General features: G+C 39.9%; 1 protein-coding gene across 13 annotated transcripts in view; it reads right to left on the bottom strand.

The window, feature by feature from the left end:
• The window catches only part of TLE1 (TLE family member 1, transcriptional corepressor), an 82,028-nt gene that overhangs the window by 59,502 nt on the left and 1,970 nt on the right, over positions 1 to 20,556 (bottom strand). For all 13 annotated transcript variants that reach the window (XM_016158644.2, XM_016158639.2, XM_036238451.1 and 10 more), the window contains 3 exons: positions 20,325 to 20,425; positions 18,822 to 18,885; positions 18,665 to 18,709 (listed from right to left, as the gene is read on the bottom strand). In XM_016158644.2, the coding sequence (XP_016014130.1) occupies positions 18,665 to 18,709; positions 18,822 to 18,885; positions 20,325 to 20,425 (210 nt within the window). The remainder of the gene's footprint in view (positions 1 to 18,664; positions 18,710 to 18,821; positions 18,886 to 20,324; positions 20,426 to 20,556) is intronic.

Genomic DNA, 20,556 nt, shown 5'->3' with positions numbered 1-20,556 from the left:
TAGCATCCAATCTAACAAATAAAAAGGAGTTCCAAAGAAGTATACAAAAGGAAAAGTATTTAAAGGTAGAAAGGAGGCACAAAAAGGAAATTATTAGCAAAAAATAATATTGGTTTGCCAATATGAGGCTTAGCACAAGTGACTCCATTTTGGGCCTTTTTAAAAAATACTTATTGGGTATAAATTCATGTACCTGTATATTTTAACTGAATTAAATATGGTCAAATATCTCAAAGGCCAGCAATGAACCTAACCTGGTGTATTTTGCAAAGCTGGTCAGCTAAAAACATGTTCCGGGCATATGAACTTAAATAAGTTTTAGGATTTTATGATTTCTAAAAGCTTGACTTTCTACCTTTTCATACCCTTTACACCTTGTCTAATTACAAGACTGAAGAGGCCGCTCCCCAATGTCTGCCCACTTCTCTACTACACACAGAGTAATATATAATGAGTACTGTCTGACGCTCAAAACAGGGTGAAGACTGCTTAGGAGTAATTGCCCATGGTCTCAAAGCAATCCAATGGCACCTTGCCCAAAGTCAGCTTAGGGAGGAGAAACTCCACCACCATTAAATTGCAAATTGATGGATCATAAAAAATGCTGCTTTATGTTGAGGGCTGGCAAACTGATCTTTTGGTTTCCTTGAACGAAGCAGGAAGCCAAGAGAAAAACACAGTGCAATCTTGGTAAGAAGTGTCTGGCAATAGATAGATGGGCAAGAACATGAAAACAAAGTACACTTAAGAAAATAAACAAATGTTGTCTAAATCCCCTCTGACTAGAAGTTTCTGAGTCTGTGAAATGACATTAACTACAGAAAAAATGTTCAACCTCACCAGGAACCAAACAAAACACAAATTTTGTTGTAAGGGAGGTCACTCAGCACCAATTAAGTTAGTTTATCTAACAAAATTAATAAAATCCAACCATAATGAGTACTTTGAGAAACTGAAACAATCCTAACATTACTGATGACAGAGTAAATTGGTAGTCGTCTTGGAAAGCAACTGGGAAATGTGTTTCAAGAGCATGAAATTATTCAAACTCTTTGGTAAGAATTTATCCTAAGGAAATAGTTCAAATGAAAAGCATTCCACGCATGAAGCTATTCACAGCAGCACTAGTTTCAAAGCCAAAGAGAAAAGGCCAGGTAAAGATGTAACAGCAATTCAACACATCACAACCATCTGCAGAGTTTCTGAAAAACTTAACATCTGCCCTCCTGAGAAATCAGTTGTCTAATAATACTAGAACAGTTAAATACACTGCATCAACCCAAAGGCAAGGCAAGCAACCATTAAAGTCATATTTATGATAATGATGCTTAAATGGCCAGCACATTTACTAGATGAAGCAGGAAGGGAAGAACAAAGATGTGATGTTAGTGTGCCTGTGTGTGTGTGTGTGTGTGTGTGTGTGTGTGTGTTTTACAACATTCACATGTGGCCAAGTACTGTTGATACCCAAAATAAAAACAATGATTATGCTAGGGTGGTAGGGTTATTGGTGACTTCTCTTCTCCCTCCAGTGACCTTGTGAACACCACCCTTGATTAACTATCTAAATGTATTATTAAACCGGGAAGGGAGAAAAGGGCAGTCAGGCCCACACCACCTCTGATTAACAGCGGCACTGAGTCACGACGATGCTGGCAAGCACTGAAATCATTGGGGTGCCCAGCCCTCTTACAATCCTCAAATTGCACATGGAGAAATCAGCCTCTAAAGGAAATGATTTACCCAGGATCATAAAGCAAAATTATAAGCCACATACTTTGCCTAGTCCCTTCTCCAGGAAGAAGTGGGAAATTGGAATGTACTTAAGACCAGCAAAAAAACTGATAAATTCAGCCTTCTTTTGCAAAGCAACAGAGCCCAAAGAGGTCTGCAACAGCACAAGGCCAAGGCTATATCATCCCTCAGTGAGCAGTGGCCCCAGTCTGTCAATGACAGGCACTGTACCCTTGCTGCCCTGAGTCAAGTGCTCTGTAAAGCACAGTAGGCATTTTATAAGACCTCAGTTATAAATTGCAAACCATAGATAAGCAAGTCACAGCCAAATGGCACTTTAGTTCTCTCCTTCATAGGCAGAGTTAGTGCATTAGCACTAACATGAGATAATCTGGCCCACCAATAGAACAAAATCCATAAAAACACATCCACAAATACATCTTCATTTCCTGAAGATGACATCTAATATACCTAGAGAAAATTCAAGATATTTAAATAAAACTACATACCCAAAATGACGTATGCAAAACACTGCAATCTTCCAACACACCCCTCCCCTTTATACCAGAGGAAAGGTGCTTTGGCCTATTCCGCAGATTTACTATCTCCTACCATAGCACCTTGCTTTGCCAATACGCTCACGAAAAGATAATTTTATCTTAAATCCTAAAGCATCACAGTAACCTTCTGTTTAAAATATAATTACATCAATGAAATGACTAATCACATTTTAGAGAAATCCAAATGAAAAGAACTTTGGGTATCTTTAAGTTGAGGTTATAACTGTTAACGAGGTTATGAGTGATTCTCAAACTTAAGAGTGCACTGAGATCACCTGAAAGACCTGCCAAAACAGAAGGCTAAGCTCCACTCCCAGAGTTTGAGTCAGGAGGTCTGGGCCCCGGCATCTGCATTTAAGGCAAGTTCCCAGGTAATGTGAAGTTATTGGACCAAGAACCACAATTGGAGAACCACTGCCATCTCTTAATCACTGCAGCAGTCTACTGCTCAGCACACAGCAGGTCCTCTTACACCTACACTCCCTCACCTTCAAGCCACACAGATCCCCAGTGAAAAAGGACTGACAAGTTAAAGTAAACTTGCCTCAGGTCAGAAACAAGGGGGAGCAGGGCGGTCAGGCCTGCCTCTCGCCAAGACCTTGCTACTTTATGGCTGCCTTCTCCACACATTTTTACAAAACAAAACCAAGACAAGTACACAAACCGAGGGTGTCGGAACACACTGGCCTGCTGTGGGAAACAACCTCAAACAATATTCATTTAAATGACTCCACCCATGGCAATGTAATATCGCCCCTTCTAAAACCCTATGATTAAAACAAAACAAAGACTACTAGATGACAGAAACTGTTTAGTGGCTCAATTAATCAGAACATAAGTCACCAATTACAGGCAGATAATAACTTTTGTGTTCCAACTCCCCCTCACTTGGCAGCTCCGACAGCATTCTAAATCTGAGCCCTTTCCAAATGGGCGCAGACTCTATCCCTTCACTGCTCCTCGTTCACACTTGCAGCTCCTCTAAAAAAGGAGGGGTTAAAATAAAGGAGGAAAAAAAAAAAAACATGCTGAAGGCTGCCGGGGAGGAGATAGCAACACTAATTGCTCCTATTCTCTGGCTCCTCGTGAGACAGATTGCAGGGGCCTGCATCTCCGGAGAAAGCTCTTGTATCTTCTTCGTGGCAGCTCTCAGCAGAGCAACTCAAGTGCCCTTAATTGTTTATGTTCTTAATGCAGAGTCTCTTGAATGCATTCATTTTTAATAGCAGGCTTGAGTGTGGGGGCCCATCAAAGAATGACAAAGCAACTCTATTCATTGGTTCTTCCTGCGATGATGGTCTTTTGATTTATTTGCAAATGACAAGCTTGGCAGGACCCACTTGATGGCTGCCCTCATTTTTTTTTAATTCAGTTGCATTTCCAAGATGAAGTTGAGTCTGCAACACTGTGTATTTGTGTAAATTTCCCCCCCCCTTCAGTTCCTTCTAATTAATGACTTAAATGTTTTGACCCAACTGTTGCCAAGCAGAGCATTTGGGCTTTAATTTGTCATTTTTGTAAAGATGCATCCTTCACAAAAGCATGGCAGCTGTTTCAGTGCCTAAACAGCACATTTCCATTATTCAGAAGCCCTTGTTACAGGGTTCTGAAAGTGCTGTTCACATGAAATCGTACTGACTTGTCCCATGATGAAAAAAGACAGCTTTTGGTGGCCTTAAAGGAAAATGCACTCTGTTATACCACAGGTTTTTAAGACAAACTGTAGAGTGAATCACAGGACACACTGTGAAGTCATCACCTATTGTTCTCAGAACAGAAAGAGAACAAGCCTCTCCTGAACACACCCCAGCAAACCTACATACACCTTTTACCCTCTTCACAGTTCTCTTAGTCATGAGGGAGCGTATGAGAAATTAGATAATATCATACAATAGCGCGATCAGTGCCAGGAAATGGCAACATCACCATCACATGAAGGCTAAAGTAAGTTACAAAAATAAAATATGATTAGGTAAAGACAGGCTACATGGAAATCAAGTCACCTCTGAAAACTGGGTTTATGAGGTTCTTTTTTCAAATTTGTAACACTTTCCTTGCAATAAAATTTAAAGCGCTTCTTTTTCACTATAGTGACCTTGCAGGCCTGTGTAACATGTCTTTGATTGGTAGTGACTTCCAATGGTCTATGATAATTATCTCCAAGCCTTCCATCACAACAAAGCTAACCACCGGGGCACACTATCAAGCACTGTTTATCATTAGCTTGAGCATTTCCTATTGCCAGACTTCCCCACATCTTGTTTGGAGATCACTGGATAAGTAGTGTGATGTGAATATTTCCCTAACAGGTTGGACTCTTTAGCGAATCCAGCTAATAAAAGAGGAATTTCTAGCCTGAGGTGACCATGGGCCAGTGTTTCTAATTTTAAAAGCATGCTACAACTGAATGACCCACAGACATACATGACGCTGCTGCTATTCTTCTTCCATGCGGACTTCTTAGCAAAAGCAGCATTCCACCAGGAGGCCTGTGTCATCAATGCCATGTGGCGTGGCAGCAGAATGGCCACAAGCCGGATATATATGTGACGGTAAGGCCCCAGGGCAAAGCCATCTTTGCCCCCAACTCAACCTCAACCCAGAAGCCTCACCCCTGGGCCTTATTACCCCCTCCAGGTTGAGCTACTGGAGAGGCGGTCCTTTAGGAAGGAAGACAAGGTTCCTGGCCGTGAAATCTAGGATTCTCTTTTCAATCAATGTCATGTGCCAAGAAACCTGCAAAGTTCCATAATGCAATTTAGCCTGAGACCAGAAGACAGATTTTAAGGAAGGGGGCTCTACTACAAATTGGGAGTCTGTCTCTGCCTTACGAACAAGTGCAGGGCATCAAAGGTGGTTGGGAACCACTGAGGCAGAAAAAGAACTTATGCACATTGAAGTCAATAGTCAAGAGAAAAATTTCTCAAAAGCATCTTAGAGATCATAATTAATGTGAAATCTAGGGTGCTGGTGAAAATTTTCAAAGCATAACCTGTTGGAAAAGCTTTTAAGTATTTAAGAAGATGCTAAATACGAACATTCTAAATGAGAGATTTCACTAGCGTATTAAAGATCCACAGAATATTAATTCAGCTATGCAGGTGGAAGCAAAGAGGAATATCATTTTAAATACAAATTAAATTATTCTCCAAAAATAAAAAATAAAAAATAAAAAGCCTGATCATCACATCACAATACAATCCACAAAGAAATCTAAGAGACAGAAAAACAACTGTCCCTTCTCCAAGATAACAATTAAGCTACTTTTAGGGTGGAAAAATATTCTGTACGAGAGAGAATTTATTCGGGGTTACATAGAGGGGCAAAAATACATATATAAATAAAAATATGTCAAAGAAAAGTCCAGGGTCCTCTTTTGCCCAGTCAAGTCAATTTTCAATTTTAAAATGCTATACTGTTACAATGTGTTGTCTCAGATATACTAGGGAAGCATTAAATAAGTAGAACTGAGTCACGGAAGTGAGAACAATTTATAAACAAGGGGCCACCAAAAGTTATCGCTCTTGTAATTCACCAGTTATTTTACAAGTGGACGAATCAATTTATGTGCTCATGTGTGTTTTTAGAAAGCATCCCAGATATTCTTCCATTAATTATGTGGGTTCAGGACATGTCAATTCTCGTTTCCCAGAGCACCAGAAACCAAATTTAACCCACGTATTCTGTTACATTGGTCTGCCCTCACAGGGTTCCCACAGGGCTGGGCTGGTTCAATAATGCTGAGCTCCTGGAAGAACAGCATAGACTTCCTGCCATTTGGACTGTGAAACACAGTAATCCACCAGGGAATAAAGGTCAATGTTGCACTTTTGGTCATTACTGAATCATTTGAGATGATCTGTGGTGAGTATGAGAGGAAAATCGAAGGCAGTGAGAACGCTGCAAATGGCTTGACCTCAGACCAATTTTCATCTCCATCTGTCTAATAGACATGTGGATAAAAAGCCCTCCCTCCTTCTGGGCCACTCGGCTGTTTTCAAATCTGCGGCACAAGCCAAGAACCAGTTAAACAATACATTAATAAGGGGAAATAACCTTCCAAGCCCCAGACTGACACTTACTCAGGTTTTAGGTCATCAGCTAAAGTTTAGAACGTGATTTTTCCAGTCTGCAAGCAGTCCTGAAGTAAAGTAGAAATTTTAACAAATACGGAGAATCATCTGCAGTGCAACGTCATGTGCCAAACTCTCCTCATTCGTACATGCATATATACATACTGACACCTCCCACCCCCACCAAAAGATATCCACATGATTTCAGTTACGTCTGCTCCACACACAAAGGGAGCAGCAGTTCCAAAAACTGCATGCTGCTCCGCAATCATCTTTTTTCAAGTGTCCAATTAATGCTGTTTAATCATTATTAAGGCATTTCAATCCTTAAATACAAAATATTCCTGGGAACCCAGAGCCTAATTATCATTAAGCTACGGAATCAATGTTAATATCTCAACTTTATACTAATACTCCCCTTTCCTGGTTTGGCCGAGCTACTTTTTAAGGTAATGTTGTGCTATATGTAAGTTTAGGCCCCCACAGTATATCAATGTCAAACAACATCGTGTCAAGCTAAGATTCAATTCAGGTAAGTGCCACTGCCAAATTTTCTTGTTCCCAGACGGGCTTTAAGATTATTTTATTGCTTAAAATTTAATTTGTTCCAACTCGTGTCTCCATGACAACGTTGGCTAACCCTGCAAATCATTTGGGTAATTGGATATCTTATCTTTCTATTGCTCTCAAATCGAATGATTCTGCTAGAATTGTAACAGCCAATCAAATTTACAGTCCTCCTGAGTAATAGACTTGGAAAAGTAGCCACATTCATCTCCTCTTTACAGCCATATTAACCAGTATGCGACAAACAGTAGAATCTGGTCTTCAAACTATATTCCAAATTATAAATAGTGTCAATGCCAATATTCTCACAGTGCAAAGTCTACTCAGAAGCCCCTTCCCTTTTATACTGTTTTGAGAAGCAACAATCTACTCATTCTATATAAACTTTGAGCAATTTCAGTATCTTGAGGGTAAATGAGAAGAATAATTCAGAATCAGCTTTTAGGGGGTAGGTGATAAAATACTGACTAAAACAATGGCTTCATAAGATTATAGTGTATGATGACAGTGATGTGTTCGGGACTCTTTAGGTGGCTAAGCCATATTCAATCCATTAGTCAAGAAATAAGAATGAATACAGATTTAAGAACCAGTTCAAAAAATCCCCACACCCTTAGACAAATCCACGTGGTCAAAATGTGACACCTCCTTATCCTTCACGAGTATCACAGCAGGGTAGTCGATTATGGAATACAGATTTTCTATAAGATTCAAAAGTCAGCAATTCCCCTTTTGAGTTACTGGTATGATTCTGGCCTTTGGTCAGCTAAAAAGTACTGAAGTTGGATACATTTCAGTAGTCCAAGTCCAATCTTCTTGGTAGCTGTGCAAGGAGATTGGCTAGATTGGCTCTGTGGGAGCTCACAGCCCAGGCACTGTAAAAGAGCCAGCCCGCTTACAAACAGAAAAGGCTTCGGAACCTAAGCCAACTGGCAGGCTGAGGGGGTTGTCAAGAACCTCGTGCTTCCCCTACAGATACTTAGGACTTCAGTACTGCTTCTCAAGCAAAACACAAAGAGACAGCAATGTGGAGCTTCTCAGCACATGTAGGCAAGCAACTGAGCTTGTAAGCAAGTGTGAAAGCAGGTACTGGCACAATTTGTGTATATGAGCTGTGCCCGCCTTTATCCCAAATACTTACAAAGACATCCAAGAAATAAATCTCTACGGCACTGTGCTTGACAATAAGTCAATAATCTAAACTTCCACTATGTCCAATCCCAATGGCCCTGCTTTTCTCCTTTGTGTTTTCTTTTCCTGCTCCCCCAAATAGTAGTACACAGCAGCAGCTGTGAATGTAACAGTCCACAAAAATCTCAAGCCCACAATACCTACTCACACTTATGCACAGCACCTTACAAGTTTTCCTATCCAAAAGAAAATTATGTATGTGTATACCTCATCAAGGTTGAAGACTTCTTCTTTCTCTAACCAAACAACTTGGCCTTGCAATTCATACCTCATCCTCATTTTTTTCAGGATGATAAAGTCCCTTCAAATTAAGAGTTGGATTTTCCACATTAAAAAGGAAGAAAAAAAAAATCAGAAATGTACCTCCCATCCTTTATTCTGCCAAAACTCACTTCAGTAAAATGAACCAAATCCTCTTTGTTGTTCATCCATTCCCATAAATGAAAAAACTCAACACAACTCTATTTTCACTAGTAATTGCATTAACTACGAGTATTAATGCCTTCCAAGAGTACATTTTGCTGTTTGGTCTAAATAAGGCATTTGAATTCTAGATTCCTTAGACAACAGGCTGCCAATAGGGGCTTCATTTAAAAAAAGGTGGGGGGCAGGGTTACTTTTGAGCCTTAAGATACATGCTTCTGATCGTGAAAACAAATCAAAAAATTTAGTTAATTGAGGAGAAATAATTAAAAGTGAACAATTCAGATGGAAGAAGAAAACTGGGCTTGGAAAAACATGATGGGAGTGTGCCCTAGAACTGTCAACAGGATACAGTGTTAAAGGGGTCAATAAGAGATCCAGATAACAGATTTCAAGAACATTTACCCTCAGAGTACCCAAGTGCCAGACACCATTGTAACTCATTCAACCCTGGCAAACCACCTATGCAGTAGGTGCCACGTCTTCATCCCCTAATCTATAAGCTTGTTAGCTCTTCTATAAGGAGGAATAATTAGTACGTACACAAAAGTAGGGCTAGAAGGATTTACAGAGTTCCTATAGCATAATTTCTAAGGCACTGGGAGCTCAATGGATGAGGGCTAAGACTAGCCACTATAATGTACAGAACAAGCTCATTTGACAAAAAATAATAAACCCACAACTGACTGTTGAAAGCCAAAGCTGAAAAAAAAAAAAAAAAAACCACCATCTGAGAACCCAGCAGGCACCTGTAGCTGCAGGCTTCATGGGGATTGGCCGTGTCCCCCCTCCATCCCAGGGGCCCATCCTTTATTCTCTCCATACCAGACCGAGATGCAGATCAATGTTAAGATCCCCTTTCCTAAACCAAAAATGACCTTTTTATTTTCACTCACTAATCCATAGAAGCCTTTCAAATGGCACAAATAAAGGCGGCTGCATTTTGTTCTCTAAATCAATTTTCTCCCCAGCCATCAAGTAGATGTTCCCGCACAGAGAAAGAACAGCCCTTCCCTTCTAATTCAAAAATCCATACTGCCATTGCCCTTGCAAACTGCTAAACAAGCAGTATCGGCAAGTCACTTGTGTTCTGTAATATATTTACTGCAAATCCCAATGGCTCGCCTCCTAATGCAGTTTTCTATTGTGTCTGTGCGTGTCAATACACTGGCTGGTCACCTCACTTGTAAGAGGCTCTGACCGGCTGTTTGCTCAAGGCATCAAGAGGGAGCTGAGTAGGGGGGTGAAGGCTGCCCTTCAGAGGCCCCCTGCTTCTGGAGGGAGACCTCGAAGATGTTTTGTTTTCTGGCACTTCACACCCCTCTACTGCCCACAGCGTCTGAAGCCAACTTAAATTCTCTACTAGGACAGTTTCGGCCACACAAAGTCCACAATCAGAGTTCTTTTCCACAATTATTTCCTAGTTTCCTATCTATCAACACTAAAGCTATTTCCCCCAGCAAATATACTGATTGCATCTTAAAGGTGCATTACAAAAGGCCAAAAAGGTAAGAGCGCTTGGGAAGGGAAGTCCGGCTTGGGAAGGGAAGTCCGGCTTTCGTGTTCAAGAACAAATCTATGCTTTCAGGTGACAGCTTAAAAAGAAAGCACCCTAACACCATAATAATGGTGGATCACCTACTACGATCATGCCAAAACCACAAAAGGCAAGTCTAGGAGAAAAATGTTATAAACATCTATAGAAATGGAAGTCTTAAAATGTACTTGGAGAAAATTCCTCTTCCACATAGCAGTTTAAAACAGGATTGGTAGCTAAAGAAAGACCCAGCCCTCGAATGAACCATTTAAGTTTTTCGGAATTAACATTTTCCAGAATTACTCATTTATTTATCCATTGGGGAGAGGGCAGCAAAAGCTCCATGCAAGGTATCTGATGGGTAGATACTGCAAAATGTTCACTCATAGACTCCTGGTATCATACAGGTGGGTGTAATATGGGTGCTTGCTGTATATTTCTTTCTCCTTTTCTGTATATTTGAAATTCTTCACAAATTGTTTGGGGGGAGGTGAAAGGGCTATGTAAAGATTGTAAGTAAATAATTAATGAGTATACTCATTTTTATTAAGAAACCTTGCAACTAAGTCAAGTTTAACGCCTTATAGTGCAACTTATCCACAAGACTATTAGGGCTGTGGTTGACCTTACAAGACAATAGTGCTTCTATTCACATACATTCAATTCGCATTGACATCCAAGCCTTAGCAACATGCTATTTCTGTTTCATCTCTCTTAGTATAAACCCCAATATATTACTCTAATTAAACTCTCCATTAAGAAGCCTCAGTGATAATCTGACTACAAGTCACTTTTCCAAAAGGAAAACAACTAAGCGAACATGGTTAGATGAGATGATCAAAACTGAAGTCCTATAAAACACGGGTCTCCAACCCCTGGGCCATAGCCTGTCCAGAACCAAAACCAGCCACACGGCAAGAGGTGAGATGAAGAGGGAGGGCAAGGGGGAGAGGGGTGGAGGGGGTGAGGGGGGTGGAGGAGAGAAGGAGAGAGGGAGAGAGGGAGAGAGGGAGAGAGAAGGAGAGAGAAAAAGAGAGAGAGAGGAGCTTTGACATTATTTGCAGCTGCACCCCAGCACTAGCATTAATGCCTCAGCTCCGTTTCAGCTCATCAGGCATTAGATTGTCATAGGCGCACCGGTCCCCGATGCCAAAAATATTGGGGACTGCTGCTATAAAACATCTAGTAAAATCAAACAGATTTCATTCTTAATTATAGCACAAGGACCCACACTCTTGATTCAAGCATTTAATCTGGGTTCCATGGACTTGCTAAAGTATCTACAAAGAGCCAAACTTGTTGGGAAAAGTTATTGTGTAGCATTTTTTGCCAAGCAGCTTTCACCTGATTTTCATTCAGGTTCAGGATCCAAAATGGTTATAACTACCACTGTACATAAGGAATGTATTAAACACTATTCACCAAGTGCCTACTCTGCCTGACTCTTTGGGAAGGGTAGATGGAAGTCTCCAACTCAAGCTTCAAGCAAACTGCAACCTCTCTGGAATAATGAAAGAGGCACATGGGGGGAAAAAAAAAAACAACAGCAAAAATAAGTTGTGTCAGCCTTCTGTTGGAGCAGCCACGAAAGGCCTTGAAGGAAACAGCCAATGTTGTTGCAACTGGACCTTAAAGCATACCAAGGAAGGCCATGTGAAGTTTGACAAAAGGCCTAGGCTTTGATAAGGAAACAGAAAAACACGAAACATATTTTAGGCACAAAGAGACTCATTTGGCTGGATTAAAGGACCTGGAGGGAAAATGAAGGAGGTGGCCAAGTAAGACTGGCAGTGACGCTAATCAGGGACAGATGCAGAGGCTGTGCATGATGGGCAGAGGCAATCACTGGAGTAGGAAGTCAAAATTAGAAAGAACAGACATATCAAGGAGGCCTCAAGACCCAAGCCCCTAATGGTGTTTTGTATTCATTATCTTAGAAATACTCTCTTTCCAGGGCTAGAGTTCCAAGAGTGTTTGAAATGTAAGGCTAGTGGTCTGTAAAGCACAGTGAGCATACCCTAGGGGCCACATAGGACAAGCCACTGGGTGCACTGAGAATGAGAACTTTTATTTTAACCCCTCCATTTAAAATTCTCATTTATTATAAATGGATACAATATATAAATATGTTTGTATAATTTATAAATTTATAAGTAAACGAGTCCAGTGGTATGTTTTCAAACTTTTTACTTTCAAACTTTCAAAATATCACTGCCTAATAACCTGCTTAGATCAATAATGGTGCTAATATCAAACCCAGCCTAGAAACTGCATGTATTTCAACGATTTAACAAACTGCATGATTTGGACACACAAGTTCATATACACCCAAATGATTCCACTTCATCAAGTGAATAATGAATGTTAATGAATATCTGCTGGTACTCTGAAAACATGTGTATATAACTAACTCTACTCTCTCCAGCACGCACTGTGATACACACCCACCATGCTACGCAGTTTTTCCCTATATGGCAGATGAAAAAAATAATTCAATAGATAACACTGTTTTTTTTCCTTTTGTCCAAAACTATCTTTACCCTGCCCTTTTTCAGATAACATACTTTGTGGTCAAAGAATGAATGACTAAGGAGTAAATACCACTATAAGGGAAAATAAAACTTTTGCTTGTTATACCTAGCATGAGAAACATGTTGGGGAACGGTATGAATATGATCATGGTTATGATTTTATGTTGCTTTAAAGCAGGCATATTGAATTAAACTTTGAAATGATTAAAAATTATTTGTAAAATAATGAAATATATATTTGTGTAAAATCATAGGTCATATGATAAAACTTTGTGTCAGCATTTCTTAGAATTTCATAAATAGCATTATGGTGACTGGGTAGTCTACAAACTGAGCAATTCTGCAATCATCACAGTTTTGCAAACAATTTTAGAAACCATTTTTTCTTGAACCAAGTGACTGACAATACATATCTTAATTTATGTGAAAATTTCAGTGGAAGTTTTCTTCATGTTCAAGATCAAACCATGCCTCACAAAATTAGAAAAGCTGTTCCACAGTTGAGTGCCCACACCTGAACACATACACACTACTCTCCCTCTCTCTCTCTGTCCTTAAAACACTAAGCCATACTCATGGAACAATCCCTATGGGCACATTTCTTACTATGGACCTCACCAATCCCATTAAGTGAGGACTATTTTGAAAGGTACAAATGTTTAATCTTGTGAAATAGTTAAATAAAACATAATTTAAAACGATATACCAAACATTCCACATTTAAAGGTACTATTCTGAGAATTTCAGTTTTTAAAAATCTGAAACAATAGTGAGCAACAGGGACTGGTGGGGGAACAGGGTGACAGAGTCAATAAAAGCTTAAAGAGCCCTGTTTCTTAGCTTCCTCCAATTTAATCTACTTTTCAAGACCACAGAAGTTTAACAATAAAAGAGCAAAGACTCAGATCTAAGGAAACTTAAAATGGTTCCAAGAGCCAGTAACTGAATATATCTTTAATTACGACATAAGATGATTATGCTAAAGAAAAAGTTTTCTGTTTTCTTCATAAACACTGTTTGGAGAAGCATCTTTCTTCAACGGATACACACAAAGTGCTGCTGGGTTCTGATGAGGGTGTGGTGTGCCTCCCCTATAATGACGTGAGCCAGACTTCAGAACCTGCCTAGTCTAACCTTCCATTTTACAGAGAGGAAAACCAAGGCCCACAACCTGTTAATAACTAATTCAAGTCCCTAATTAAGAAACCTCACTGCAGTGTTTTACACCAAGGCAGACCCTACAGATCACAGCAGCTCCCAATGAGCTATTTATTTATTCTACCTTTTCTCTGCTCCATGAACCTGAACTTGCCTCCCTGGCCTCACCCTATTCGGTCCTGCTTTTATATAATATTTTCTACCTCTAAGAATTTTTCGGCATCAATTTCATATTATAAAAATATTGCTTATCTTGAATACTAAGTTTTTTGGTACCGCCCTTAAATTCTGTTCCCTAGGCAAGTGCCCCATTTGCCTCACCCTAGTCAGACACGGACAGAAACCAGCAACCACCTCAACTGTTGAAGAGGTGCAGGTTAAGTAGTGAGGACTCCACCCTTCTTGCTGATAAAAAACAAAAGCTACTCTTGTACCTCGGAATCTGGGCTCCCAATACATAGGAAGCTTTATCTCTTTTAACTTATACTTGTAAAAGACAGGCCTGGCTAATGAAAATGAAGTTGGGGACCACTCCAATCCTGATGACAGCTACCCTCTTTGTATGACAAGGTTAATAACTACTGATGGAGCTTAACTCTTAAGTGCCTACGCTCTAGCTAGTCATTTCCCATTCTGAGACACTGACTTAGGGGGAAAAAAAAATCTCAAAGTGAGAAACTGTAGGCAGAAAAGACAATTGGCTAAAAAATAGGAAGAAAGGTAAAACTTGTAGATAAACAATAAGAGCCACATCCAAAGAATTAACAGTTCCATCTAAGCACTTTTTAAAAACTACTAAAAACAACTTTTTTTAAGAGAAACTTTAAAGCACACTTCAAAATTGTGAAAGCGGTTCTAGTCCAAAATTTACATGGTCTGAGACACTGTGCTTGCTGAAAAACTTCATGCAGCTTGCAAATGTTAAGCTCTCATCTGCTTTTTCCTTTCACTCCTTCTTCCCTACCCCTGACCACAACTATTGAATACATCTTTCCTTCCCAAGCTAGTCCTTTCATTTATTTATTTTTAATTAAAATTATGGGGTGACACTGGTTAATAAAATCAAGTAAGTTTCAAGTGTACATTAATACATCATATGTACATTGCATTGTGTTCACCATCCAAAGTTAAATTTCCTTCTATCACCACCCTAGAGAGCCCAAGCGCTCACTCCGCCTGCCATTCAGAATAATACGGGCACAGAAAGACAAAATGACTGATCAAACTCACTGTATTGCTGGGTTTCAACAGGAGTCCTGGCAACATGTTTCAAATTTTCTTTTGTTCTGAGAAGTATTTTAACCTACAGATAGTATTGCTCCATTGGTTAGGGTTTCAATTTTTCTACTTACAAATGGCTGTGGCCCCCACAGACAAGTAAGTATTGCTGATTTTTATAACTTATAGAACACGTGCCTAGCCCCAACGAGTCTTATAAATTGTGAAGTTGGTTAGTACAAAGAGTGAAAAAAGGAGAGACAAGAGACATGCAGCTAGTAGATGTGGTTCACTACACAGAGGCCCACGGATGCTTCTGCCACTGGCCTCATTTTCCAATGGCAGAAGGATGGGGACAGGAAAAAACACTCATTTGGGGACCAGGTGACCCAAACTCAAGTTTCAATAAATGCTTGGCCTTGACAAGGCTCAGACTCTGAACTCATGCCCACAGCTACAGGCAGAGAAAAACACCTACCCAATCTACTTCACAGGATGAAGCAAATCCATTTTGAAAACTGTTAAGTGCTGTACAAATTCAAGCCAGTAATGACAACTTATGGCATGGTTTCATCAGCCTGCTGAAAAGACACACGAGTAGGATAAACAGCTTACATCCGTATTTACAATGTACCTCATTTCCAAAACTATAAAATACCATACCACATATCAAAAAAAAAAAAAAAAACTTTAAAATTCAGACTGCCAAATACTAGGCATAGACCTCAAAACAACTAGACACTAGACTCATATTTAACCCTAACACTTTGGTGGCATCAGAATTCCCTCAATTTTTTATGAGATATCTCCACCTTTCATATATAGATAACTGGAGTTTGAGATCTACCTGGAGAGAGATGGACAGGCAGAGATCTATAACAGGCTCAAAGGAAAAAAAAACTGTCTTAATGCTACAATAAAAGATTTAAGTATCCATTACCATCTCTATGCGTTGACTTTCCAGTAACAGGCCACAAATGGGAGCAGAGAGTAAGGGGTAAGGCTTATCAGGAAGTGTTGACACAACATAAACATGGACTGCGGGCACCAAACCAAGTAAGGAAACCACAATTATACCATTCTTGATTTGGACGCACTTCTACTTTTTTTTTTCCCCCAGACAGAAAAGCCTGGTGAGACTTGACACTGAAATCTCTAAAATTCACTCCTTCGACAAACTCGCTGAAAGGTAGAAAAGGAGAGCAGTAGTCACACTGGAGATAAATCTTAACAACATTAAAGCTCTCTCCAAGGAAAGTTTCCCCATCACTGCATTTTTTCAGTAACAAAGATGTTGTCAGAAATGACAATTTTTTGTGTCCCCTGATGATGCCTTGCTAGCATTTGGTTATAAGCCATAAAGCAGGACTAATTTCAGCCTGTCAGGAGTCTCGCTAATGCCCAGTTTCCCCCTAGAGAGAATTCCTGTCAAATCTAATGAGAGCTCCAAAGGCCCGCTCTACAATATAATGAGCACTTAGGCCATGCTGGTGATCAGGCGGCAAAAAGCATCAATTTGAGCCTGGCTACACCCTGGGGGCCAGACGTCACCAGTTTTAATAAGAATTATGATTACTAGCTGCATCAAATGTCTCCTCAGAACTTATTATTAATGCGTGACATTCAGAAGGATGTTTTTCAAATGTAAGGCTACTTTAAACTGAATTATAGCATGCTTTGCACACCACTCTAGTTAAGGGTCTGTCAGCATTTATGATATAAACTAAATTTCAGGGAACTGAATATCCTACTATGAAAAACACAGTGTCTCTCAGCTTTTCACACTTTTCAAATTACTGAGCCAATTATATAGAGCATATTATTAACACATACTGGCTCATGGAGGGACAACGTATACCCAACAAATGCCCGATGGAGTACAGAAACTCATTAAAAAACTATTTTCACACCATGAGGTTCCTGACCCTCTTCTCCTCGTCTTCCTTTTTCCTACTCAGTAAAGAAGAGGTCACTCTGTCATGTAACCTACAGGAACCCAAAAGAATTACACACCTCCTTCATTCCCCCAATAAGTCCAGCACCAGCATACATCACACAAAGGTAGCATTCCCTTGTAAAAGAGTCAGGGAGGTTATTAAATCCTTTGAGTTTATGAGTTTAAGAAAAGGTTCAGTCTTCCACTCATCCAGAATATGTTAGCAAAAAAAAAATGTGCCTTTAGGATTAACTTAAAAAAAAAAAAAAGTGGCAGACTGGAACTTCTTGACCAACTGTATCTGCATAATTTATTTAAACAACCATAGATCTAGCCCAGTTATCAACAAGTTACCAATGCCACAACCAGGCACTAGCCATTTAAACACAAAAATAAAGGCACAAACCCAACATAAACTAGACTAGCAACTCTGCAAATCTGAATAAAATCAGCATTTTTAAAGGCCCAATTATATTATTAATGAAAGGCCCTGAACTTTACTCTCTTTCCAAACACAAATCTGAGAACATATCTAATGTACAGGATAACACTATGAAATCTATGATGAATTAAAAATCAAAGAGTGCAGAGTTGCAAAAGCAGAATTCAACTCTGAAACACACTTGCTTAATGAAAGTCTTTGAATATAAGGAAGATCTGAAGGCTGAACTAATCAATTTCTCCACTGTGCCCCAGCCGGTCAGCCATGCTCTTTAATTTAATGAAACAAGGGTTTGAGATGAAATAGCACATATACATCAAGTAAGAATTGTATTGTTGCACTTTGAAATGTGTCCAACTGTGCAACTTCATCTGATGATAATTTTTTAAGAGGCAATCGATTTCTAAAAGACTTATTGTACCAGCGTCTTGATGAAAAAAGTGAATGTCAGCATATCTCCAGAATACTTACACCCTGCCATTAATGCTTTCTTTGGCAGACAATGACTACTCAATCGAGGGTCCTTTGGGCTGAACAATCATTTAGCTTTTCTTCTCTTATGAGGTCCTTAGTGCCTTGTTCCAGCTCAATACTCTTTTTATACACCATTATAGTAGCCATAAGTGTGAATTTTATGGGAACTTGCAAACTCATAGTCATAGCTACAGCTTTCCAGTCACTAATCTTTTCATGCTCTTAAAACCACTAGGACTGAAGCAACACCCAACATATGTTGTGGCCATAAAAGAATGTTTAGGTTTTTTTTTTTTAAACCTCCAAACCTGCATCGACTGAGAAATTTTTCAGAAAGATATATGCTAATAAGCCACAATTCCTGAATATCACTTTATGCAGCCCCAAAGAATAAAGAAAATTCGACTGTCAGTCACATTCCCTGTTTAAACTGGTTTAAAGACAAGAGTATCTCATAGGTCCACACATCTTTCCAAACCAGAACAAAAATATTGGCTGTTCTCAACTTCAGCAACTCTATATGATATCTAGATCTTTCAAGAAAAGAATATATCTATCCAGGTAGAAAAGTAAATTCAGAGTCTCAATTCCTATCTGCCTATAAACAAGCCAGTTTACATTTCCAAAGCACCTCTGTCATTTAAACATTTTTTAACTGTCAAGATGCAAACCTTGCTTCATGCAGAATACCACCACCAATTTGCAGGAAGGAAAACCATGGCAGAAAAATGGCACACAAACCCCCCACCAGAGGACAAAGCCATTATTAAAAAATCACAACTGATTTCTCATTTCAGCTTGAGATTAAACTAAAGCTTACCTGTTTATGCATTTCTATGTTTAATCCATATGACATTTCATAATACTGTAAAAAGAAAACAGAACCAAGCGTGTCATTAACTCATTTTATAATGGTAAGAATACATATTTGCTCATATTACATAGAAAGAGAAAAAAGTCTAATTTTTGATACCTACCATCACATAATGCCTCTGCATTTCTGTCTTTTCACTTGCCAGTTTCTCACATTCCAATTTAAGGCTACAAAAACAAAACAGGCAACTTAATGTAAACATTGTGTCACTTGTTTTAACATCTGCCTCACATATTTGCACTTCAAGTAAAAACAGACCAATTTGGAAATGCCATAAACTATCTAGGAAAACACCCAAAAGGTTTGTCCCTGCATTTAACAAGGAAAAGAAATAAGATGAACAGTACAGGGTATCTATTCAGCTACTACTTTTCTTCTTGGTGCATACCTGGTCAAATGCCAAGAATAAAAAATTCTGTCAAAACCTCTGATCTACCCAGACTAATTCCTCCTCATGGTCATCTGTTCACTCCTACTTCTCTGCATCAAAGTTTGGCTTCTCTGAACTTCACGAAAATCTGCCCTTTACATAGTCTTCAATCTCAGACATAAGCTGTACTAATTTTTGCCAATTCGGTCTCTAGATTTGATCACTGTACCTGTAAACTTACTTCTACAATTGTTGGTCCCTTTTAAAACCTTTGGTTTTCAAACCCCTGTCAAAATATGTCCAGCAACTACTGCAATGAAGTGGGTTGAAGTCCTCCCAGCTTGGTAAACACTGTGGGGGCAGGTATGCCTCAAGCTCTAGAGATTATTATCTTCAAGTAGACAAAAGGTCAATAATCAGAAAGGCTCTGACTTAATAAAAAAATTTACATCCCAGCAACTGTGTGCTTTTTCCCAAGCAGGACAAAAATAAAACTGTCATTACAGTTATTTCTTAGCTCTAATCGGCTAAGACTTCATAGGAACAAGAGAAAAAAAAAAACTAACATTTCTGGAAGGTCCCCTGTGGATGGGGTGCTTTACGAATAGTTTTCATTTACACATCTTTTGAAGACGCTAAAGCTAAGATAGATATAAATGACTCCAACTCCTTGTCCTACCCAAACCGACCCAGAATGATGCCAAAGCAGGTGAGCTCCCCTGCATACATACATTCCCCTTCATCACCACCAAAGAAGGGCACAGCTAAAAGCATCTAGCTTTCCAGAGTGGACTTTGCCTCAGACAACCCAATTCTCTAGCACTGCAAACAGCGATTTCGACACTGGTTTTGCCTCCCAAAAAACCCGCACTCCAGGGCTGGGGCATCGACTAAACCCAGGTTTTAGTTCAGCCTGTTGCAAAAACAAATAAATGAAGTGCAAATATTGACGGTTCTCATGTAACTCGTAAATACACGAAAATAGACTCCCTGGAACAGCAGCAAACGGGCAAAAGGGAAACAATGGGAGGAGGAGGAGACAAGAGGCGGCCCGGGAAGAGCCAGGAAAGGGGGTAACGTGAATGACAGGTCTTAACTGCGACTCCACACGCCACCGCCTGGACGCAAGTACTAAGTACAGCCGCTGCCGCCGCCACCAAAGGGCAGGGCACGAGGGGCACGGGGAGGCACGGGGCAGCTCGGGCAACCACTCTCCCGGCGCGGCCGGACACGCACCTGTGATACTGCGCCTGCAGGAACTGAAATTCCTCTTTAATGCGGTCCAGAGACTCCGGAATAGTGAACTTGAAGGGCTGGCCTGCAGCCTGGTGCGGCGTCTTGGGGCGATCAGCGAGAGGGACCGGGGAACAGGGATGCGGGCGAATGGTTAAAGCAGTAAGTCAAAGAACAAAAAAGTGGGTGGAACATAAACAAAATATAAAGTTAGAAGTGGCGGAAAACAGTGCTG

Source organism: Rousettus aegyptiacus, unplaced genomic scaffold (genome assembly GCF_014176215.1).
Source record: "Rousettus aegyptiacus isolate mRouAeg1 unplaced genomic scaffold, mRouAeg1.p scaffold_m13_p_3, whole genome shotgun sequence".
Classification (NCBI taxonomy): Eukaryota; Metazoa; Chordata; class Mammalia; order Chiroptera; family Pteropodidae; genus Rousettus; species Rousettus aegyptiacus.
Note: the sequence above shows the minus strand (reverse complement) of the source record. Positions and strands in the feature narration are given on the sequence as shown.